The following is a 24,856-nucleotide window of genomic DNA, read 5'->3' on the forward strand; positions in this document are numbered from 1 at the left end:
CATTCACCTCTTCACATCACAATGCTGCCCCTGTCACATGCAGCCCAGTCCTCACCGACATAATCACACAACAGGACAGGTCACTGCCTTCTACAAGCACCACTCTCTCACTCTTCTGAAATAATCTGTGCTGCTGTGAAATCTCCAATGATTCGATTGGCTACTTTTTTTTATACCCTCCCCACCTGGGTACACTGTGAATGAGCAGCAGAAGACCAAAAACAATAAGGTGATCATACCCTAGTCAGATGCATCTTAACAACACCTTCATTTATACCTTCTTCCCTTGGTTCCATTTTTACTTTTCACTCTCCCATAATTGAAAAACCGTTATAAAAACTATTGATGATTAAAAAAAACAAAAACAAAAAAAACCACCTTCATTTAGCAGGGATACCAAAATGAGTGTATATGTTGAACTTAAAAGCTAATGCCACCTTCATATTGAAAATTTATGATAGTGACAGCCCAGACTTCTTACTTGAATTTTAGCGTCCCACCCCCAGGTCCCTTTCAATTAGCGTCAAATATTCCTCGGGTCTCCACAATGAAGGACCAAAGCACACGAAGGCTGCAGGCCGAACTCTATGTAGACCCTGCCTTCTGCTTTTGTCATCACAGCATTTAAGGCCAAAGACACACAAGGTCCCACTATTGCAAGGAACACGCTGGGATAACATACAGCTCAACTTGTGCCTACTCACGCATCAGACCCCAACAGTACAGGGCAGAGGAGCCTCTGGTAAGTGGGAGCAGTGAGGAGTAACACTTCAAACTCTCCACTATTTAGGTGAAATTTATCTTTAAATTGTACACTCTTATCTATTCTCGATGAAAATGAAGAAATGGTCAGCATATTTTTTTTATTATCATCATCAATCAGATAACATTTAAGAAACCCTACATAAAACCATTGCTTCTGCATATACTCCAATTTGGTGCCCCTTATCATGGGTGTGAAAAGCTCCACAGCAGACACGTGAAAACATAACCTCTGTGGATGAATTTACACAAACTCGCTGTTAACACTGGGATACCAGATACTCCTGTAGTGGTACATTCTGCAGTGATGACCAAGGATATGTAACCTAAGAGTGACTCTATTAGTAGGAATATCACAACACAGAAAGAGAAAGGCATGTGCATAGGGGTGTAACTAGGGTTGGGTGCTGGGGCAACTAAGACAGGGGGTGCAGTATTACAATGGAGAAAAAATGATCAGGTGAACGAGGAGTCAGAATGGCAATGTGATGTGTGTGCACTAAAGGTATAATTGTATGGAGAACTACATAGTGCCACTCGTATAGTAATTTTACAAATTTAATTTTGCACCATAGCTATGTATTTAGAAATTTCTGTACAAATTACAAAAATTGCCTAGTTCACATCTGAATATGAATATAAATTCATTCAAAAGTGGTCTACACAGGTACAGGGGCATTACGAGTTTAATTAAAGTAATCTTTATCTACTTTGGAGATATTCTCCACACTAATCAGATGAAAGGCTGACTAGGACTAGGACTAGGGATGAACTGTACCCGGTACCTTGTATCTCCAACTCGTGTGGCAATTCCTTGGCTGATCAGTATCTACGAATCCATATTTGTACAATAGTTTACATCACACAGCTACTTAAGTAAACCGTACAGCTTGCCATGTAAATTCAATCAGTTAGCCAATAAAAGGTATCACTTTAACTTTACTTTTCCCTGACTTCTGACTTTAATTGCACATTTTAACATCAATTTTATTTTTATATTTTGAGACTCAAAGAAAAATATATATCTTCCACTCAATATGCTGAAGCAATCACTAATGGTTAGTTATGAAACGCCTTAATAAGTGTTATTCATTATTAGATTAATAAGTGTTTGAAACTTTAGAATTATTTTTTCACCTGCTCAGTAAAGGATACAGGACAAGGCACCCAACGCCGACAACGTCCTCACTGATATTATTGCTATATTGTCACGAACATCAAAAATTCTGGAATCCATCGGCTCGATTTGACTCCATATGGAGAGCTGCCTAAATAAGACTGAGGTGCCGAACCAGCACTCGGTGTTTGTTTTAGCAGACACATCATGCCCAAATTCCTTAACAAATATTTTTGTATGATAAACACCTCTGTACATGTTGATCATCTACCAATAAGCCAGATTTGTGAACCAGAAATACACACTGCTGTGACAGGTGGCAACTGTGACCACCACAGAATCTTGGCCAGGTCTTCCAAAACTGCCAGAATCTTCACGTCTACCTGCTAATGGACATATGACACTGCTGTAACATTGTCTGCCTGCATCCTGACAAGACAACCCTTCAAGATTCTGAACAAGAATCCAGCAATTCAATATTGCATATCTATTGTAAATGTATTGTCCTATAGATTGTAAGCTTGCGAGCAGGGTTCTCTTACCTCTCTGTCTGTATGTATGTATGTGTCCCCAATTGTAAAGTGCCACGGAATCTGCTGGCGCTATATAAATAAATGTTGTTGATGATGATGATTGTAAGATGTGACTCCTCTTTTGCCCACTTGCCGTGGGCCATAGGTAAACCCAACACACTTTTCCAGCCCTAAAATCTAATTCTATTGTAAGAATAGAGCCTTGACCAAAAGATCACAGAAGTGGAGAAACATAGTTGGTTTAAAGTCTTGGGCCAAAGAGAAGGGCAACAAACTGCTACGAGTGGCTTTTCACTGCAAAGCGCTATGGATACATGGGCTCTGGAAGATGGACTTTTTTTGTCTCCACTGAAGTGAAAACTGCTGAAGACCTGACAAACAGGGCTAATGGCTCTTTGGCTGGCCTGCCAAGATAACTGTATAGCTACTACTGATCGGCCATTTCATCTAGTAAGATGAATCCAGCCCTTTTCCCCAAGCAGCACTGACTAAGCAGTATATCACAATATTACTATACACCTGCAAAGGGTAGAACACCTTATAGCTGGAGACTAGAGGGAACGGATCATAAGATACTTGATGTATCTTGGTGTACTTCTGGGAGCTTACAGCGCAAGTCTTAATGCTGCTCCTTTAGGGTTTTTACCTCTGACACCTCCCCACTCCCACTATCTGTTGGTGTCCTACAAAGCTCTGTTCTTGGGCCCTTTATGTTTTTACTTTACACTTCTTCCCTTGGAGAACTAATTTGCTCAATCGTCCTCCAGAATCACCTCTACACTGACAGCACCCAAATCTATATCTCTTCCCCTGACCCTTCTGTACTATGTTGTGTAACCAACTGTCTTTCTGCTATCTACACATGGATGTCCCAATGCTATCTAAAGCTCAACATGTCCAAAATAGAACTTATAATGTTCCCTCCTCCAAGAGTCACCACCTCCCCTCATATCTTCCTCACTGCCATTAACACCACAATTTCCTCAGTCTCCCAAGCCCGATGTCTTGGTGTCACACTTGACTCTGCTTTATTCCTCACATCCAGACTCTCTCCCAGTCCTGTCGACTTCATCATAAAAACATTGCCAGAATAACCCTTTTCTTACCCAACATGTTATCAAAGCTCTTATCCATTCTCTCTTCATCTCCTTACTACACCTTATCAGGCTTCCCCACAGCCTTCAAATATTTAGACGTTCTTTGAAAATCCATCTCATTTTTAAAGTTTACCTTATCCCTGATGATACTATTCATACTAATGCATCCTCATAGCTCCCCCAATCTCCACTCTAAGCCACACTCGCTCCTCTTGTTTCAGCTGTGTCCTCTTCTCTTTAGAACGTAAGTTCTCTAATGAGCAGGGTCATACCCTTTGTTGTCATGTTTGCATTTATTTTGTCAACCTTGTATGTCTCTGTTTTATGTACGTCCTGTCTTCCCTACCGTATAGTGCTGCTGAGGACTGTGGTGCCTCACAAATCTATGATAATCATAGCAATAATAATAATGTGTCAGAAAGATACAATGCAGGATATAACAGAAGCTTACCAGTTTCACCCTGTGCCCTGAGGTGGCCGTCACTTGCCATGTGCACTCCTTCTTGTTTGGGTACAAGTCTGGCCAGTTGGGGCTGGAGATGTTCTGATTACTGGCAGTCATTTTGTGGTTACAACCAGCTGAAATGAGGCAGACAAGATTAACCCTGGTAATGAGGGTGAAGGGGCTAAAATCTACTGCAAAGAATTCTCAGAACCTGTCTCTACAAGCTGCAGTGTCTGTATACATTAAGGCCATGTTTATGCTGCTGGTATTTTATTTATGTTTCACTTACCCTATACCAATTTAGTGTAGCTGGTTTGTAATTACTTGACAAAGCTATTATATTATTATTTACATTAAATAAAACCACTCAGCCACCACCACACCGACACATATGCATCACCAAGTGGCAACAAATGCTTGCACCCCTACCCACATATTGTGTCTAAGAAGCTATCTTGCAGCCCACCCTGACCATGCCCTATGTAGCTGTACAGACAGGACACTTCCACAGCCAGCCCTGGTAGACATGAAGGACAGTATTAAGCACACACAGAGGCGTACAGATGCATGAAGTACACAGCACAGGCACACAGTGCTTAGATTACCCTCTTTGCAGTCGTGCTTGTTCTCATGCAGGGCGAAACCGCTCCGACAATGGCAGGAATAGCTGCCCTGAGTGTTGGTGCACTCATGCTGGCAGCCCCCATTATCCCGAGAACACTCATCTTTATCTGCAACACAGGGATAACAGAGATCATTGTGGAGAATGTGGAAGTGAGGTGAAGAATGGGGACGGGCAGGTAAGTTTATCACACCCCACTCACCCCCATTTATATATATATATATACAAGCACCATCATTACCTGAGGAACAGAGGGGGAGCACCTGATAAGGCCAGAGAAGCAGCTTGAGGAAGTGGGGGTTCAATGATGGAAGACATTCATTGAGCACTGGCAGCTACCCTCTTACCACTACCTTATAGACCAAAGCAAATAGCCCACTAAGGGCGACAGATTTCCATTATTCCCGCTTTCTCTCTCACCCCCACCCTCCTGTAGGCATTAATGTACTGATGCTTCTTGTAAAAAAAACAATAAAAATAGATATTTATTTACTAAAATAATAATAAAAATGATCAAAGTAACAGTTGTTTGCAAAGACAGAGTCCCCACCAACCCCAAATGTCTCTAGAGAGTGGCGAGGCCTGAATTCCCAATTCCCTTTGGCAGGAATGTACTGTGGGCAGTGGGACTGGACGGAGAGGAACGGGTGCAGAGGGTTGGACAAAAGGTGGAGGTGGCATGGGATTGGGAGATTGACTTATACGGAGTTGAGGGGAAAAAGTTTCATTAAGGGGGGCGAGTCTTTTTCGTCGTCCTTGTTCTCATTCGGGGACGGGTCCGAGGTAAAGCCTGCTGCGGCTGGTGAAGCTGCTTTTTCATTTTTTGCAGCTGTAATACCTTCTGTTTGTTCTTCATCTCTGTAATGAGAGAGGATGGGGAGAGGGGAGAGCAGACGGGAGAACAGAGAGAAGAGAAGGTGGAGTAGTAGAGACAAGAGGGTATAGTACAAGAAGAGCAGAGTGGGGATAGGGAATGTATATCCATAAGGGACCGTGGAAGGAAAAAGGTGGAGAGAAGGATGGGAAATACGCACAGGCCAATACCATGTAGTATATAAAGGGAAAGATGAAGTGTAAGGAGAGGAGAAGATAGGAGATGCAAGAGAGAGGGAGGGGAAAAACGAAGTGAAAATTTAGAAGAGAGGTAAGGGGAGAGAGACACAAGACAGGGTAAGAGAGGGATGGGGACAGACAATGAAAGAAGTGAGCAGGGAACAGGGGAGGGGAGTGTAACCGTTTCCTTGTTTTGATCCACAATGCAGAGCTGGGAGCCAGAAGCTGGAGATATACCGTGCAGGGAGAGGGCGGCATGCAGCTTAGTTGCCAAGCACTGCATGCAACCATACAAGGGAAGGGACCGGGATGAACCCTACCCCAAGGTTAATAAATACCTCTTCACCACAGCACATAAATACGACTGTTAGAACATTACATAATCCCCAGCCGTGGCTTTATTACAGGTGACCCGAACTAGAACCTTGTGGTTCCCAAGAACCAAACAAACGTAACTCAAAAGTTTTAGTTGTTCATCTCCTGACCTTCTTGTAGACCCATATTCATGTCATCGGGCTCTGAGACGCAACAAGGAGACGGTGACCACGAGAGGTGAGCAAATCCACACCAATTCCCTTCCATTTGGTGACTTTATAACATATTAGCAGAAAGTTGGGACTATCCCCTCAGATTCTACATTTTTAACTATAATTACAAAATTGTGAAAATCTGGCCGTAATGTTGGGAGTGGATTTGCTGATCTCTAGTGCAATGTGCAGTAAATAGAAGACACTATTGTGTTAGAGCCATTATTACACCTCCCGTCTACCAACAGTACATGTTTTCATTGCACCCCTTTTTGAGCCTAACAGAGATAAAATTAGTGTGTACATGGGCTGTTCCCTCCTGTAAACACCAAATCCTGCTTATGGTATCATTTGATGGCAGAACTTTGAAAGCTGGACGGATGCACTATAGAGGGCGAGATTAACAGAATGGGGGAAGTCAAAAAGTCCAAATGACAAACCAAAATGACCATTGAAGCACACGTCAATGTTCGCTTTTTGCAAGAAGCAGTTTAATTTGGTACAGCGAAATTTTAAAGTATTTTTATCTGGTCTAGATATAAAAACAGGGGGTGGCAAACTAAAAATTCAGCTCTCTACAAGGACACGACAATTTCTAGAGAATATATAGTTCTTGTCTGATCATTGCATAAAGGAAGTAATCCTGTGCAAAACGCACTAATGTGGGGGCATATCTACTACATGCTGGCGCTGCGGCCCAACCCCGACATACCGGCCCCAGGGCCTAGCTGCTACGTATAATTACATTATACAATGTATGTGTGCCTGGGTGTGTAAGTGTCAGTCAGAAGCAGGTTACCTGTGCTGAAAGTTGCCAACATCCTTATAATTGTGCTAAAATAGAGATATCAATCAAAACATGCACTGTTATAACCCTAGGGACCAATTTTAAGAAATTCTGTCTTTTTTAGTCTCACTTAAGTGTAAGCCATAAGAGTATAATCCAAGTCATCTATTACCATAACAAATCTGCATGGTTTGTGTGTCAAGAAAGGGAGATGAAGTCACCAAGCAATGCAGAAATATGACCCAGAATGCCTTGTCATCATGCCGAGATAAAGATTGTTAAATTTTTCCATGGTGCACCCAATACCCCCCCCTCCAGCAGTAAACAGACAGGGAAGATAAGGACACTAGCATGCAGGTAGAAAGCTCACCTGAGTAGTAAGTAGCCCGGAATCCCTTCTTGGAGACAGTGTTATCAGATTTGAACTCCAAGCGCATATTGTTGTACTGTGAAGTGATCACCGGAGGGAGCTCTGTGCCACAAAACGTTCCAAGAAGTTTAGAATCTGCTGTCAAGCCACTCCGAACTTCCACGTAATCATATTTACAAACCTAACAGGAGAGGATCGGAATAATAAGAAATAAAGATTATGCATTATGACGACAATAACAGCGCTAGGACTGCAAAACACAAGATAACAAGTTAACATGCAAAATAAAAAAGGATAAAACAAAAAGCAGCAATTAGGGATCAGGTTAAGGGTGTGATTACAGTGGCCTAGCTTGGTTTTTACTAAGTATACTTGAAGAGGATACATAATAACAAAGGCACCAGGGGTACAGATGTATGGAATCAATATATAATATATATAGTTACCTGAATGTATCAGTTCCATCAGTTTTTTCGGCTTTTGTCTAGTGTTCACATGCAAAATATACAATTTTCTTTGCAATACTAACTTTATAATTAGGAACATGAGTCAAAGGTTGGACAAATAGAGCTTGTGTATAATTGTTTAGTTATAAAGTGTTCAGGGAAAGTTTTGCCGACTTTTAGACTAAGGTGTTCCTAAATTAATTTGACCTAAAATGTGATGATAGATAAATACGATTAGATATCTATATATTACATTTATTAAACCTGCTGGACAAAGTATGAGAGTTCTTACGTTTAGCAGCATCTATGGCAGTAGGGGCTTATACCAAATGTTTCCTCTCTTATTTGGTCAAAACTTTCCATCGTCTAGACGGTATTTTGTACCATTCTGCTTAATTTAGAATGGTTTCAACTCTTTGGTATTTTTCGACCTATTTGCTTAAACGAATCAATCCACATCAGGCCAGAAAATTCCAGTGGTGTTATGTCAAGGCTGAGTCGGCCATCCTGAAGTGATCTATTTATTCTGCTTCTGCTGAAGACCTACATGTGTACTTAGGGCCTGCGTGGACCTGCATTACCCACATTATTTGATATTAATGAGTAGATATCCTGACATTTGTTAGCAACATTCATTCTTCCCTCAATGACTAACCACCTAGGCCTCCAGGATGCACTGGATGATACTCCCACCGTCATGCTTCTGGGTATCGATAAGGCTCAGACAATTATTACATCAGAAGCCGTTACATTAGGGTTCTTATTACTGTAAGCCTTGCTCTTGGAGTGATGCTTGTTGGATGATCACTTCTAGACCAGGTAATAAAATTGTTGAATATTCATCATTTACGTACGACCATGAATTAATGGAAGCCAGCCTGTAGCTATGGGCTAACTAGTCTCTCATACTTACGCTTGATTGTCAAATCATTGACTGGAACCAACTCAAATTACCCCTTTAACAGAGACCCAATATCCTGGATTTTCACATGCTTTTTCCAACAAAGACTTATACAATAACAATTTATTTATTTTTAGCAATCAAGATGAAGATTGTGTCATATTGTAAGTCAAATTGATGAAGAAGTGTAGAACTTTCTAAAGGTTTCACAAATTTACTCTCAGTATTGTAAAGCTCCAAAGGCAGCATATACAGGAGCGACATTCAAGAAGTAAGAAAATAAGAAGAAGTAGATAAAGAAGCCAAGGATTATTTACAGGCTAAACGATTAATGTGAGATTGAGTCTGACTTATATAGGTCCCTGCAAATGGTGTAAATCTATGTATGGGTAAAACTAGCAAGTCAGTATACCAATGAGTGGCAAGATAACCAGTCTTTTAGGCTTTTGTTATTGATGTAGAGTTCCAGAGGTTAGGTACTAGGATTATGGCGTATCAAGCAGTGAGATGGTTCCAGTGGAAAGAACAGGAGAAGCAGAGGTGAAGAAACATTCCCAAATTAATGCAAACAACACTTCTGCAACAGATTAAGACTCACATCATTGCCTTCTGTCTCAAACTGAGCAAACTTGAGTGAGATGCGAAACTGTGTGGGTGCCACCAGCTGCCAGACACAATTCTTGTTGGGTGGGTACTCCTTGGGCCACCCTGGGCTGGTAATGGAACCATTCAATTTGGTCAGGAAACCACCGCAGGCCGCTGAAAAATGATAAGACTACTGATAAGGACATCACAGGACAGGGCACTTCACTGTACAGTTACAGGTTAGCAGAAAGTCAAATAGTTACAAGACTGAAACTTCACTGGTAAGGATGGGTGTTAAAATATGAAAATATCTTGCAGCTATTTAGCAGAGGGACTCCCATCTAGGAACAAAAGTTGACAGGTTTATGCCAAGCGAGAGAACATCTCATCCCACGGGCTCACCTTCACAGGACTTCTTGTCTGGGGCAAGCTCATACCCCGGCTCACACGCGCACTTGTAGCTGCCCAGAGTGTTCACACAGCGCTGCTCACAGCCTCCTTTATGAGGTCGGGAACACTCGTCAACCTCTGAAGAAGAAAGGGAGTATACAAAAACAATTAATTTAATGTAGTGAGGTAGAAAACACAAACTTACAGTAAATAAAAGAAATAAATCAGGGCCTTATTAAGACAATATTGCTTACAGGACATTATACAAAAACGTACTTGCTTTGAAATTTTGCGCGCCTATAATTATACACCTATTACGGATATGTGAAGCCAATGAGGAGCTCTGACAACCAATTAAAAGCCCAAGGCCAAGAGTAGAGTGCAGGACCAGGGTCTCCTGGCGACATCTAACATCCATAATAGGTTATAGGTGTACAATTTCAAGTAAACATGGCTAACTGCAAGTAAATGAGTTTATTCCAGACAAAGGCTGCCACATAGGAACAGATTTTGATGAAAACGGATGCTATGTAATTAAACAGTGGACAAAAAAGCCTAAGTTTTGCCTTCCACTTTAAATGCATGCCAAGACCTCCCGCCTGTGTGCTTCCACCCACTGATGAGATCATTTCGCTTTGTAGTTTTAGTGGTATTTAAAAAGGGTTGGCCACCGTCAAATAACTAGTACATTGGGTTATATAGGCTCGCCTGCAGCTTTATCTAAATATATCATTGTATCCTTCTCTGCTTTTCAGCCATGTTTTTGCCGTTTCTGGTTCTGGCACTTGCGAGATACGACACAACTGTACCCAGAGAACAGCGTTGTGCCCTATGCCACAAGAATGAAGACAGACAACCCTGTCTGGTGATAAAAAATACAACTGAAAAGTACAATAGGAAGCTAGAAAGAAGTGGTAATATAATTAATATAAGTTGCATGAAGGTACATACAAGCTAGCTAAAGTAATCTGAAGGTGTTACAATGGAAGTAACCGTTTTTACAGAGTCCCCAAGTCACAGATGGGGTGACCAGGCACTGTCCCAACATGGCCAGAAAGTTGCAACGGTGTGTATTCTATATAAGCATTGATTGGAATGGGTGACTGGGTTTTGCTGACCTTTGAAGTAGTTGATGGAAAAGCCAGCCTTATTGATGGAACCATCAGACACAAATTTAACCCACAGCTGATTGCTTGAGCTCTTGAGGTCATCTGGCTTGTCGTAGCCACAGAACCGGCCAATCAGAGGGCTTGTTTCAGAGTTGCCATCCCTTATTTCTAGATAGTCATATGAACAGCTGTCGTGGCGCTCAATCTGTGGAAAGAAGGAGGGTAAACGTCAGTCTGCACGTTACCCCTGAGTACATATTGACAAAATCAAATACTATGTAATAAATCCCCCTCCCTTAATGCAGATGTCCAGAGAACAGGAGACACTCACACTCCAGGAGCTTTTTTAATTCCAGCACTTCAAACACTTGAGGGATTATCGTGCTGAACGACTCCAGCAGTCAACCCTGATGTGTTTGAAGCACCAACATTCTAAATTCTTCCGTTGGTCAAATATCTTCCAAATGGCGAGAGACAGGACGTCAGACCAGAGGGGTTCAGTTTTTGTGTGTTTTTGGGGGGAGGAGGAGGAGCCCTAAAGGTAATAATTAATTTGGTTGACATATTTAACAACTAGCCAAAAAAGACAACTAGTTCCCTAATTTACCAATAGGATCATCCCTAGCATACAGTAATACTTCTGTTTTAAATAGCTAGAATATTAAAACATGATTGGATAGAATCATCCTGCACAGAAAGGCCGTGTTCCCTGTAGTCTGATTCTGCACACTCTGCATTTTAAACCTTCCCCTTAATACCACATTTTTCTTCCTCTACCAGCCATCCACAGAGGGTTCCTCCCCCAGTGACCAGCTCCCTGGGCCTCTGACCTCAAAAGACTGAAATACGATTCCAATGTGGAACCCTTCAGACACGCGCAAATTCCACACACAGGCCTTGTTGGGTCTGTAATCGTCTGGATAGTTAGGAGACTGGATGTGACCGTTATCCTTCTTCACCTCCCGTCCGCACAGGGCTACAAGGATGCGAAAACAAAAGAACTTATGAAAAACAAGCAAAAGATTTGGAAATAAACTGTTTAAGTACAGGGCAACAAGAAACATCTCAGAAGCGGGTTGTTAGAACACAATAAGCTAGGTATAGCTTGCGGTGGAATGTCCCAGGGCAGATGTGTTATTAAAGAATGATAGAAGGAAGTGGTTCTTAGAACACAGAGGAGAGAATCTACAGTAAAAAAAAGAGGATTTGAAAGAAATATCACAAGAAGACAGGCCAGAGGTGGGGAAAGTGTTTGTATTTTTACCAAAGAGGTTCTGTTTTCTGCCACTTTGGACTCCTGATAATCATCATCATCATTTATCTATATAGCGCCACTAATTCCACAGCGCTGTACAGAGAACTCACTCACATCAGTCCCTGCCCCATTGGAGCTTACAGTCTAAATTCCCACATATACACAGAAAGGGAGAGACTAGTGTCAATTTTGTCAGCAGCCAATTAACCTACTAGTATGTTTTTGGAGTGTGGGAGGAAACAGGAGCACCCAGAAGAAACCCACACAAACATGGGGAGAACATACAAACTCCACGCAGATAAGGCCATGGTTGGGAATTGAACTCATGACCCCAGTGCTGTGAGGCAGAAGTGCTAACCACTAGGCCACTGTGCTGCCCATAATAATGCTTGTTTACGTGTAGTAATCATCTACACACAGCGCAGGTAGCCATTTTCTATGCTGAAATTACATTCATGAGACTGCAGCTTATCAATTCACCAGGGACTAGTATCATAGTGCCTCAACAGCTAATAATGAATTGATGGGCTGCAAGTTCATAAGTAATTGTTTCAGCCCTTTAATTACCAAGTCTGGTCTTCTGGGGATTCCTGGCACATGTAACCTCTTCTGCGCTGGGCTATTAGACTAAGGACGGTATACAGCAATGTAAAGTTTGGTTTTCTCTACCTCCTATCAACATACCTTCATACACAGCATGAAATCCCTTCCCCACGTAGTTGCTACTGCTTCGAAATTCAATCCATAGTCTGCTATCACTGGATAAAATTGGCTCCGGGATCTTGTCGCCACAGTAACGGCCTGAGAAAATAGCAGTGAAGTATGGTAACCATTAGCGACCATACAGTCCTACTGTGTTTACTACAAAGTCTGAGAGGACGACTAGCTGCTATAACATGCTGAAGGACTATACCGATGAGTGGGGCTTTCTTCCAGTGTCCATCTCTGACCTCTATATAGTCATACCAGCACAGTCTGCTACGGTACACGTCCAGAGAGGTAAAATTCAGCATTATCTAGAACAGAGGGTAAACAGAATGTTAGTATGATGTAGAATCTACATACTGCGAGCACTGGACACACAGTCATTTTTCTTAACACATCAGCAAACTTAAAGCTGCAGTACCACTTTAATTAACTTGGTGATTCTCCCGGCAGCAGCTGAAAATTAGAGCTGTGTAATGACCTGGGAAAAAAGGCTGCATGGAACAGCCCCTGGGGCTTCTGGCGGTGTGGTGATGGGCAATCTGAAACACTCTGTGCCACTCTAACCTTCAAAAGGGCTGAATATTTCCCTTAATCTTAGTAACAAGTAATAACATTACATTTAACACATTACAATTTTTTTTCCCCAATGTGATATAGTTAACGTTTTTACCAACGACTTAAAAAAAAAAGTTCTGATCGCCATGCTGATTCATGTGTACACACTAAACACGTTTTACAAGAATTACCTTCAGCTCTGTGCTCTTCATCTATCATAACTATCAGCTGAAAAGATTTTGACTCTGCACACTCCATAGAGTTCTATGGACACTGCCAGTAGTGAGTAACATGCACTGCAGAATTGGAACAACATCGTTCCATCGTTGAACAAGATTTTTAGTTCAAATTTAAAAATCAAATGAAACCATATGATGTTCTTTGGAACGATAATCATTTATCATTGGAGCGTACACACTAATGCTCTATCGGGCTGAACGGTCGATTATTGTGTGATTCGCCCGATAATCGTCTGAAAACACTGTAGAGTGTACCCAGCCTTATACAACAGCAACACGCCCTAGGTGAAAGGGTGTGAATGTGAGAAGATAAAAACAACAGAAAGACAATACACAGCAGCGGATACCTTCTCCCCCGGGGTGACGGACAGTCTCCATACACAGTGCACATATGCCGAATAGCCATTTGGGTAACCAGGAGATGAGAAGTTCCCTTGACTTTCCTGCAGGGTCTCCCCGCAGGCTGTGGAAAGATATTACATACAGAAATCAGTCACAAGGAGAAATCAGAAAACAGCTCAGGCCACTCAGTGGCTTTATCTATGGGGAGTTTCCGCTGATCATGGGGTCATGCTGGGGAAACATAAAAACACAGCGAAACATTCAAGGCAGTTTTAACAAAGGGTTAATATTCACAAAGGTGAATAAGGGGTAGAGTGTGAGACAGGCAGGGGGTGGGGGGTGGGAAGCATTAAAGGAGTTAGGGAATAATGAGGAGGGCATACGGGTGACGGCAGATAAAAAGGAGCTTTCTTGGAAATTCGGCAAAAGACTGTAAAGAAATGGGTAAGTGAATGACACAGACAAAACAACCTATGATATCATAGGTGCACCAATATATCACTGCTGTACTTCCAGTACTGATCACAAGCCCATTGGATTTAGAGGCGCACTATAGGGCTAGATTTACTAAGCTGCGGGTTTGAAAAAGTGGGGATGTTGCCTATAGCAACCAATCAGATTCTAGCTGTCATTTTGTAGAAGGTACTAAATAAATGAAAGCTAGAATCTGATTGGTTGCTATAGGCAACATCCCCACTTTTTCAAACCCGCAGCTTAGTAAATCTAGCCCTATAGAGTTTATTGACATTTACAGATAACTTTTCCTCCATAAATGCTGAGGAATGTACTTGTGTGCTAGCAATGTGGTCAGGGCATGAATACTAATCAGTTCTTTCATGTTATTGTCAGAAAAGCCCAATATTAATCCAAATCTTAACACTAAAGGAATAACTCACTGAAAAACACTTTTTTTGCTGCTCAATAAATTATCCCGATAGTAAGAATGTGCGGTACAGAACTGTATATCATCACCTAGGCGGGAAATCACAGAACGTTGATTGTTTCTAGTATATAAAAGTGCAATAATACCCTCTTCTGAGGTCATCATGGCAGCTTCCAGTCAGCTGAGTGACATTGTGGAATCAATGTAAGACACTATAACATAGCCATTAATGAAATTCACATGTATGAATATGGTGGGTTTTTTAGTTTTTATATATCTTTTCACTTCTATCTAAAGACACAAGGATAAAGTATTTTATTGCATTATAAACCTACATACACCATCAGACTGTAAGAGGAATGATTAGGGGAATAATTGGGGGCAGATCCATAAAATAAGATCACAGCTCTTTCCTCCATATAAAAAGGGCAGACAAGGTGGCTGGCGAAGATACACTGACCATCTAATTACATGTTCCCTGTGGTATAACTCTCCCCCTTGCTCTCATTACATGTTTCTCTTGCTCTCAGCCCCACCATCTTTCTGTGGTCTCTCTCCTTTCTTGATGATGTCATTGTCATGTGACCTCCAGATGTCACACAGATGTTTTAAGGTTATTCGTGAAAAATGGAATCTGAGATACCAGCTGGAGGCTATAGAATCTGCATCAACTGTAGGGTTAACATACCTCCCAAGTGTAAGTGCCCCTCTTTTGGACCCCAGACCCCGCCGTCCACTCCGTTAGCAAACTGTCCCTATTTAAGATAGCGTATATGGAACTCTATGGAGAAACTTCTCTAGTGGCTCCCATAAATGTCTGCCTGGCTCCTATATTTATGATACAAGACACTATGTATATTATTAGACATTTTAGTGCTTTATGGTGTTTTTGGCAGAGTATTTTATGGTAATAAGCTTCTGGAAGTATGGCAAAGCTAGTCAACGTTTTAAATAGATGATTCTTAGGAATGCGGTATATCATCATAATCAACATTAATTTATTTAGCGCCAGCAAATTTTGTAGCGCTTAACAATTGGGAACAAACACAGTAATAAAACAATACTGGGTAATAAATACAGAGAGGTAAGAGGGCCCTGCTCGAAAGCTTACAATCTATAGGATCAATGGGTATTTTTTTCATATGTTTTTGGTGCATTTGTAGCCATAGAAAGCGCAAAAAAGGCAATACACCAACAATGCACAACATGTGTAATAGAGGACTTTGACGGGATGCTGTGCTGGCAGGTGGTGACAAATAGATAGAGATAGAGATCCTACTAATATGTGTCAGCTTATAACATAGTAATACTTTCTATTTCTCCAGGACATGATGGGGTTAAAGACGTAGCACTCCGCTCTCGGAGCCACACTGCTCTGACACTTCTACACACAGCCAAGGACCGCTGCAGACAAAAAGTACTTCCTACCGTTGTCAGGGAAATAGGGAAAACTTCTACTTAGAGAGAGAAATAAAGACAACTTGTACAGGGCATGACTGATGGGCGTGAGGAGCAAAGAGACAAGTATTTAGAAGAAGGAGTAAAGATAATGCCAAAGACAACCATATGCTAATAGATATACAGAGAGCAAGGCTATTCAATTCAATTGGCCGCGTTACTGTCAAAAGTAATACGTCCGGTGCACCATTACCGTTACTATGGTAATAGTGCGCATTAATACCGTGACTATGGTAATGGTGCGCATTAATACCGTGACTACGGTAATGGTGCGCATTAATACCGTGACTACGGTAATGGTGCGCATTAATACCGTGACTACGGTAATGGTGCGCATTAATACCGTGACTACGGTAATGGTGCGCATTAATACCGTGACTACGGTAATGGTGCGCATTAATACCGTGACTACGGTAATGGTGCGCATTAATACCCAGACTACGGTAATGGTGCGCATTAATACCGTGACTACGGTAATGGTGCGCATTAATACCGTGACTACGGTAATGGTGCGCAATAATACCCAGACTACGGTAATGGTGCGCATTAATACCGTGACTACGGTAATGGTGCGCATTAATACCGTGACTACGGTAATGGTGCGGATTAATACCGTGACTACGGTAATGGTGCGCATTAATACCGTGACTACGGTAATGGTGCGCATTAATACCGTGACTACGGTAATGGTGCGCATTAATACCGTGACTACGGTAATGGTGCGCATTAATACCGTGACTACGGTAATGGTGCGCATTAATACCGTGACTACGGTAATGGTGCGCATTAATACCGTGACTACGGTAATGGTGCGCATTAATACCCAGACTACGGTAATGGTGCGCATTAATACCCAGACTACGGTAATGGTGCGCATTAATACCGTGACAACGGTAATGGTGCGCATTAATACCGTGACAACGGTAATGGTGCGCAATAATACCCAGACTACGGTAATGGTGCGCATTAATACCGTGACTACGGTAATGGTGCGCATTAATACCGTGACTACGGTAATGGTGCGGATTAATACCGTGACTACGGTAATGGTGCGCATTAATACCGTGACTACGGTAATGGTGCGCATTAATACCGTGACTACGGTAATGGTGCGCATTAATACCGTGACTACGGTAATGGTGCGCATTAATACCGTGACTACGGTAATGGTGCGCATTAATACCGTGACTACGGTAATGGTGCGCATTAATACCGTGACAACGGTAATGGTGCGCATTAATACCGTGACTACGGTAATGGTGCGCATTAATACCGTGACTACGGTAATGGTGCGCATTAATACCGTGACTACGGTAATGGTGCGCATTAATACCGTGACTACGGTAATGGTGCGCATTAATACCGTGACTACGGTAATGGTGCGCATTAATACCGTGACTACGGTAATGGTGCGCATTAATACCGTGACTACGGTAATGGTGCGCATTAATACCGTGACTACGGTAATGGTGCGCATTAATACCGTGACTACGGTAATGGTGCGCATTAATACCGTGACTACGGTAATGGTGCGCATTAATACCGTGACTACGGTAATGGTGCGCAATAATACCCAGACTACGGTAATGGTGCGCATTAATACCGTGACTACGGTAATGGTGCGCATTAATACCGTGACTACGGTAATGGTGCGCATTAATACCGTGACTACGGTAATGGTGCGCATTAATACCGTGACTACGGTAATGGTGCGCATTAATACCGTGACTACGGTAATGGTGCGCATTAATACCGTGACTACGGTAATGGTGCGCATTAATACCGTGACTACGGTAATGGTGCGCATTAATACCGTGACTGCGGTAATGGTGCGCATTAATACCGTGACTGCGGTAATGGTGCGCATTAATACCGTGACTGCGGTAATGGTGCGCATTAATACCGTGACTGCGGTAATGGTGCGCATTAATACCGTGACAGCGGTAATGGTGCGCATTAATACCGTGACTGCGGTAATGGTGCGCATTAATACCGTGACTGCGGTAATGGTGCGCATTAATACCGTGACTGCGGTAATGGTGCGCATTAATACCGTGACTGCGGTAATGGTGCGCATTAATACCGTGACTACGGTAATGGTGCGCAATAATACCCAGACTACGGTAATGGTGCGCATTAATACCGTGACTACGGTAATGGTGCGCATTAATACCGTGACTACGGTAATGGTGCGCATTAATACCGTGACTACGGTAATGGTGCGCATTAATACCGTGACTACGGTAATGGTGCGCATTAATACCGTGACTACGGTAATGGTGCGCATTAATACCGTGACTACGGTAATGGTGCGCATTAATACCGTGACTACGGTAATGGTGCGCATTAATACCGTGACTACGGTAATGGTGCGCATTAATACCGTGACTACGGTAATGGTGCGCATTAATACCGTGACTACGGTAATGGTGCGCATTAATACAGTGACTACGGTAATGGTGCGCATTAATACCGTGACTACGATAATGGTGCGCATTAATACCGTGACGACGGTAATGGTGCGCATTAATACCGTGACGACGGTAATGGTGCGCATTAATACCGTGACGACGGTAATGGTGCGCATTAATACCGTGACGACGGTAATGGTGCGCATTAATACCGTGACGACGGTAATGGTGCGCATTAATACCGTGACTATGGTAATGGTGCGCATTAATACCGTGACTATGGTAATAGGGCGCATTAATACCGTGACTACGGTAATGGTGCGCATTAATACCGTGACTACGGTAATGGTGCGCATTAATACAGTGACTACGGTAATGGTGCGCATTAATACCGTGACTACGGTAATGGTGCGCATTAATACCGTGACTATGGTAATGGTGCGGATTATTACCATTAGTACAGTAATGCTTAACGCTGAATTCTGTTCGTGGCTCAGGGAGCCGCGAACAGAAATCCGGGTTAAAATTACTGTATTAACTTAATGGTAATGGTGCCCTGGCCGCGTTACTTTTGACAGTACCGCGACCAATTGAATCTGCCCCACAGAAGGAAGTGATGTCTAGAGAAGGACTAGGCACTATACATTATTTAATGTGGTCGTTAAACACCTTGTGACTGGACATAACAGGCTCGCACAAAAACAAATTAAACTTTCTTTCCCCACAGACTAACTAGTAGAGGTTAATGAAACTTATTTTTTTAAGGATTAAAAGTAATTATACAAAAACGTTGCAGGGGTCTCTTTATTAAGACTCCGCTACATTGAATATTTTCTACTGCTAAAATATCTTCAACTGCACAATTTATCAATAAAATGTCACTGGGGCAGCTGAGAGATGCTCAGCACCCTGACAATACTGGCTAGCAGCGGTGGGGAGTCTTACCGCTCGACAGACCAGAGCACGGTCCCTTTGCACTGGCCTGATAGCCTGGACTTGTGTTTCCAATTACAGATTTGTACAAGAATAAATAATAATAAAAAAAAGAGTTTTACTTTAATAATAAAGCATTGTTTCCTGGGCTGACCACTGCTATCATCATCCTGAAATTGAGATACAATAGGAGACCTATCCTGTCCTTAGCAAGTAAGCTTTGCCGACGGCCCTCAACGAAGCCTACGCCAGTGAAACACATTTAGTAACTGAATAATTATTATTTTCCATTTAAGTAAATGGTTTTGGAAATAATGTAACCTAAACTCTCCCAAAAATCCATAAACACCCCCTTTAACTGTACTTATTGACTACACCAATGTATAGAATCAAGCTCTGTGCCTGCCGTCTGCTTTATATAACAAGATAGTGAGCGGGAAGTTCAGCTTTTCGCCAATACTTTTTAGGTGCATTTGCCCAAGTACCAGAGCATTTAAATATTACAGCACCAAGTATTTCTGCTCAGCTATCTAATGTACATCCATTTCTAAGTGAAATGGGTTAGGCTATAACACTGCCTGTACACTGATACAGCCTAGTACGTATAACACTGCCTGTACACTGATACAGCCTTACACGTATAACACTGCCTGTACACTGATACAGCCTTGTACGTATAACACTGCCTGTGCACTGATACAGCCTTGTACGTATAACACTACCTGTACACTGATACAGCCTTACACGTATAACACTGCCTGTACACTGACACAGCCTAGTACGTATAACACTGCCTGTACACTGACACAGCCTAGTACGTATAACACTGCCTGTACACTGATACAGCCTTACACGTATAACACTGCCTGTACACTGATACAGCCTAGTACGTATAACACTGCCTGTACACTGACACAGCCTAGTACGTATAACACTGCCTGTACACTGACACAGCCTAGTACGTATAACACTGCCTGTACACTGACACAGCCTTAAACGTATAACACTGCCTGTACACTGACACAGCCTTGTACGTATAACACTGCCTATACACTGACACAGCCTTGTACGTATAACACTGCCTGTACACTGACACAGCCTTGTACGTTTAACACTGCCTGTACAGTGAAACATTCTAGTACGTAAAAAACTGCATGCACACTTATATAGCCTAGTACATATACCACTGTCTGTACACAGATACAGCCTAGTATTTAAAACACTGCCTGTACAGTGAAACAGTCTAGTACGTATAACACTGCCTGTACACTGATATAGTCTAGTATGTATAACACTGCCTGTACACTGATATAGTCTAGTACGTATAACACTGCCTATACACTGACACAGTCTCATACATATAACATTACCTGTACACTGATATAGTCTAGTACATATAATACTGCCTGTACACTGATATAGTCTAGTACGTATAACACTGCCTGTACACTGATATAGTCTAGTACGTATAACACTGCCTGTACACAGATATAGTCTAGTATGTATAACACTGCCCATACACTGATATAGTCTAGTACGTATAACACTGCCTGTACACTGATATAGTCTAGTACGTATAACACTGCCTGTACACTGACACAGCCTTGTACGTATAACACTGCCTATACACTGACACAGCCTTGTACGTATAACACTGCCTGTACACTGACACAGCCTTGTACGTTTAACACTGCCTGTACAGTGAAACATTCTAGTACGTAAAAAACTGCATGCACACTTATATAGCCTAGTAAATATACCACTGTCTGTACACAGATACAGCCTAGTATTTAAAACACTGCCTGTACAGTGAAACAGTCTAGTACGTATAACACTGCCTGTACACTGATATAGTCTAGTATGTATAACACTGCCTGTACACTGATATAGTCTAGTACGTATAACACTGCCTATACACTGACACAGTCTCATACATATAACATTACCTGTACACTGATATAGTCTAGTACATATAATACTGCCTGTACACTGATATAGTCTAGTACGTATAACACTGCCTGTACACTGATATAGTCTAGTACGTATAACACTGCCTGTACACAGATATAGTCTAGTACGTATAACACTGCCCATACACTGATATAGTCTAGTACGTATAACACTGCCCATACACTGATATAGTCTAGTACGTATAACACTGCCCATACACTGATATAGTCTAGTACGTATAACACTGCCTGTACATTGATATAGTCTAGTAGGTATAACACTGCCTGTACACTGACACAGTCTCATACATATAACATTACCTGTACACTGATATAGTCTAGTACGTATAACACTGCCTGTACACTGATATAGTCTAGTACGTATAACACTGCCCATACACTGATATAGTCTAGTACGTATAACACTGCCTGTACACTGATATAGTCTAGTACGTATAACACTGCCTGTACACTGACACAGTCTCATACATATAACATTACCTGTACACTGATATAGTCTAGTATGTATAATACTGCCTGTACACTGATATAGTCTAGTACGTATAACACTGCCTGTACACTGATATAGTCTAGTACGTATAACACTGCCCATACACTGATATAGTCTAGTACGTATAACACTGCCTGTACACTGATATAGTCTAGTACGTATAACACTGCCCATACACTGATATACTCTAGTACGTATAACACTGCCTGTACACTGATATAGTCTAGTACGTATAACACTGCCTGTACACTGACACAGTCTCATACATATAACATTACCTGTACACTGATATAGTCTAGTACGTATAATACTGCCTGTACACTGATATAGTCTAGTACGTATAACACTGCCTGTACACTGATATAGTCTAGTACGTATAACACTGCCCATACACTGATATAGTCTAGTACGTATAACACTGCCTGTACACTGATATAGTCTAGTACGTATAACACTGCCCGTACACTGATATAGTGTAGTACGTATAACACTGCCCATACACTGATATAGTCTAGTACGTATAACACTGCCCATACACTGATATAGTCTAGTGCGTATAACACTGCCCATACACTGATATAGTCTAGTACGTATAACACTGCCTGTACACTGACAGTCTCATACATATAACATTACCTGTACACTGATATAGTCTAGTACGTATAATACTGCCTGTACACTGATATAGTCTAGTACGTATAACACTGCCTGTACACTGATATAGTCTAGTACGTATAACACTGCCTGTACACTGATATAGTCTAGTACGTATAACACTGCCAATACACTGATATAGTCTAGTACGTATAACACTGCCCATACACTGATATAGTCTAGTACGTATAACACTGCCTGTACACTGATATAGTGTAGTACGTATAACACTGCCCATACACTGATATAGTCTAGTACGTATAACACTGCCCATACACTGATATAGTCTAGTACGTCTAGTACGTATAACACTGCCTGTACACTGATATAGTCTAGTACGTATAACACTGCCTGTACACTGATATAGTCTAGTACGTATAACACTGCCTGTACACTGATATAGTCTAGTACGTATAACACTGCCTGTACACTGATATAGTCTAGTACGTATAACACTGCCTGTACACTGATATAGTCTAGTACGTATAACACAGCCCATACACTGATATAGTCTAGTACGTATAACACTGCCTGTACACTGATATAGTCTAGTACGTATAACACTGCCCGTACACTGATATAGTCTAGTACGTATAACACTGCCCATACACTGATAGTCTAGTACGTATAACACTGCCTGTACACTGATATAGTGTAGTATGTATAACACTGCCTGTACACCGATATATTCTAGTACGTATAACACTGCCTGTACACTGATATAGTCTAGTACATATAACACTGCCTGTACACTGATAAAGTCTAGTACGTATAACACTGCCTGTACACTGATAAAGTCTAGTACGTATAACACTGCCTGTACACTGATATAGTCTAGCACGTATAACACTGCCTGTACACTGATATAGTCTAGTACGTATAACACAGCCCATACACTGATATAGTCTAGTACGTATAACACTGCCTGTACACTGATATAGTCTAGTACATATAACACTGCCTGTACACTGATATAGTCTAGTACGTATAACACTGCCTGTACACTGACACAGTCTAGTACGTATTATACTGCCTGTACACTGATATAGTCTAGTACGTATAACACTGACTGTACACGGATATAGTCTAGTACGTATAATACTGCCTGTACACTGATATAGTCTAGTACGTATAACACTGACTGTACAAGGATATAGTCTAGTACGTATAACACTGCCTGTACACTGACACAGTCTCATACATATAACATTACCTGTTCACTGATATAGTCTAGTACGTATAACACTGCCTGTACACTGATATAGTCTAGTACGTATAACACTGCCTGTACACTGATATAGTCTAGTACGTATAACACTGCCTGTACACTGATATAGTCTAGTACGTATAACACTGCCTGTACACTGACACAGTCTCATACATATAACATTACCTGTACAATGATACAGTTTTTTAGCCTGTGCAATATCTCCAGTACTGAGTCGTGTTCTCTGTCCTATTGATGGTTTCACTCCATTGACTTCATATTTTGGCAGAATTGTGTCTAGGAAAATCCCTCTGTAACAAACCCAAAAATGAGGGAAAAATTAGCAAGACAATGTGAGCCAATGATAGGCTGGCCAACATTTAAAATAGTAATAGAGCACCTCTTTTACAGAGCATATGTATCCCCGCCTGTGTACTGAATTATGATTGCATTCACCCCATTTTCCAGATGTTTTTAAAAGGTAATAACAACCAAACACTGTCTTTTATACAATGACAACAAATAAAAAACACAAAACCCAAACAAACATATATACTGTATATATCTTCAGTGGGGCAGAGCCATGGGCGATAGAACTGCAGTCCCCGCACAGATAGTCCTTCACATACAATCCTCACCTGGAGAAGGTATTGCGAGCATAGTGCATGATGCTGTCAAAATCATAGACCTCCCCTATAGATTCCACCTCTTCTGGCTCCATTTTCAGGAAGTTATACTCCTGTCCTGAGGAAACAACAGTCAATCAGACAGAACCGCAGCCTGGAGGCTCCTAGAGGATTCCTAACCTCCAATGAGGGACAAGCAAATAACTGGTTACGCCCCAGAGAAGCCTCGTTTACCAATTATTATTTGTCCATATTCTATTTTTAGTCTTCTCCTCGTTCCCCTTATAGTTCAAATTAATGGTTAAAACTAATGGGAAGTCCACATTACCTTCCACAACAAATGTACTTGCTGATACCACTAGATAGTTCCCACCACTCCAG

At 41.7% G+C, this 24,856-nt stretch overlaps 1 protein-coding gene across 1 annotated transcript in view; it reads right to left on the reverse strand.

Moving 5' to 3' along the window:
- Positions 1-24,856, reverse strand: part of BMP1 (bone morphogenetic protein 1) — a 78,730-nt gene that overhangs the window by 12,565 nt on the left and 41,309 nt on the right. The window contains exons 6-17 of the mRNA XM_075207128.1: positions 24,488-24,593; positions 24,036-24,160; positions 13,849-13,964; positions 12,913-13,015; positions 12,684-12,800; positions 11,575-11,720; positions 10,754-10,949; positions 9,648-9,773; positions 9,259-9,419; positions 7,314-7,494; positions 4,560-4,685; positions 3,961-4,088 (exon numbers count right to left, since the gene is read on the reverse strand). Of these exons, the coding sequence (XP_075063229.1) occupies positions 3,961-4,088; positions 4,560-4,685; positions 7,314-7,494; positions 9,259-9,419; positions 9,648-9,773; positions 10,754-10,949; positions 11,575-11,720; positions 12,684-12,800; positions 12,913-13,015; positions 13,849-13,964; positions 24,036-24,160; positions 24,488-24,593 (1,631 nt within the window). The remainder of the gene's footprint in view (positions 1-3,960; positions 4,089-4,559; positions 4,686-7,313; positions 7,495-9,258; positions 9,420-9,647; positions 9,774-10,753; positions 10,950-11,574; positions 11,721-12,683; positions 12,801-12,912; positions 13,016-13,848; positions 13,965-24,035; positions 24,161-24,487; positions 24,594-24,856) is intronic.

This window comes from Mixophyes fleayi, chromosome 4 (genome assembly GCF_038048845.1).
Source record: "Mixophyes fleayi isolate aMixFle1 chromosome 4, aMixFle1.hap1, whole genome shotgun sequence".
NCBI classification, from domain to species: Eukaryota; Metazoa; Chordata; class Amphibia; order Anura; family Limnodynastidae; genus Mixophyes; species Mixophyes fleayi.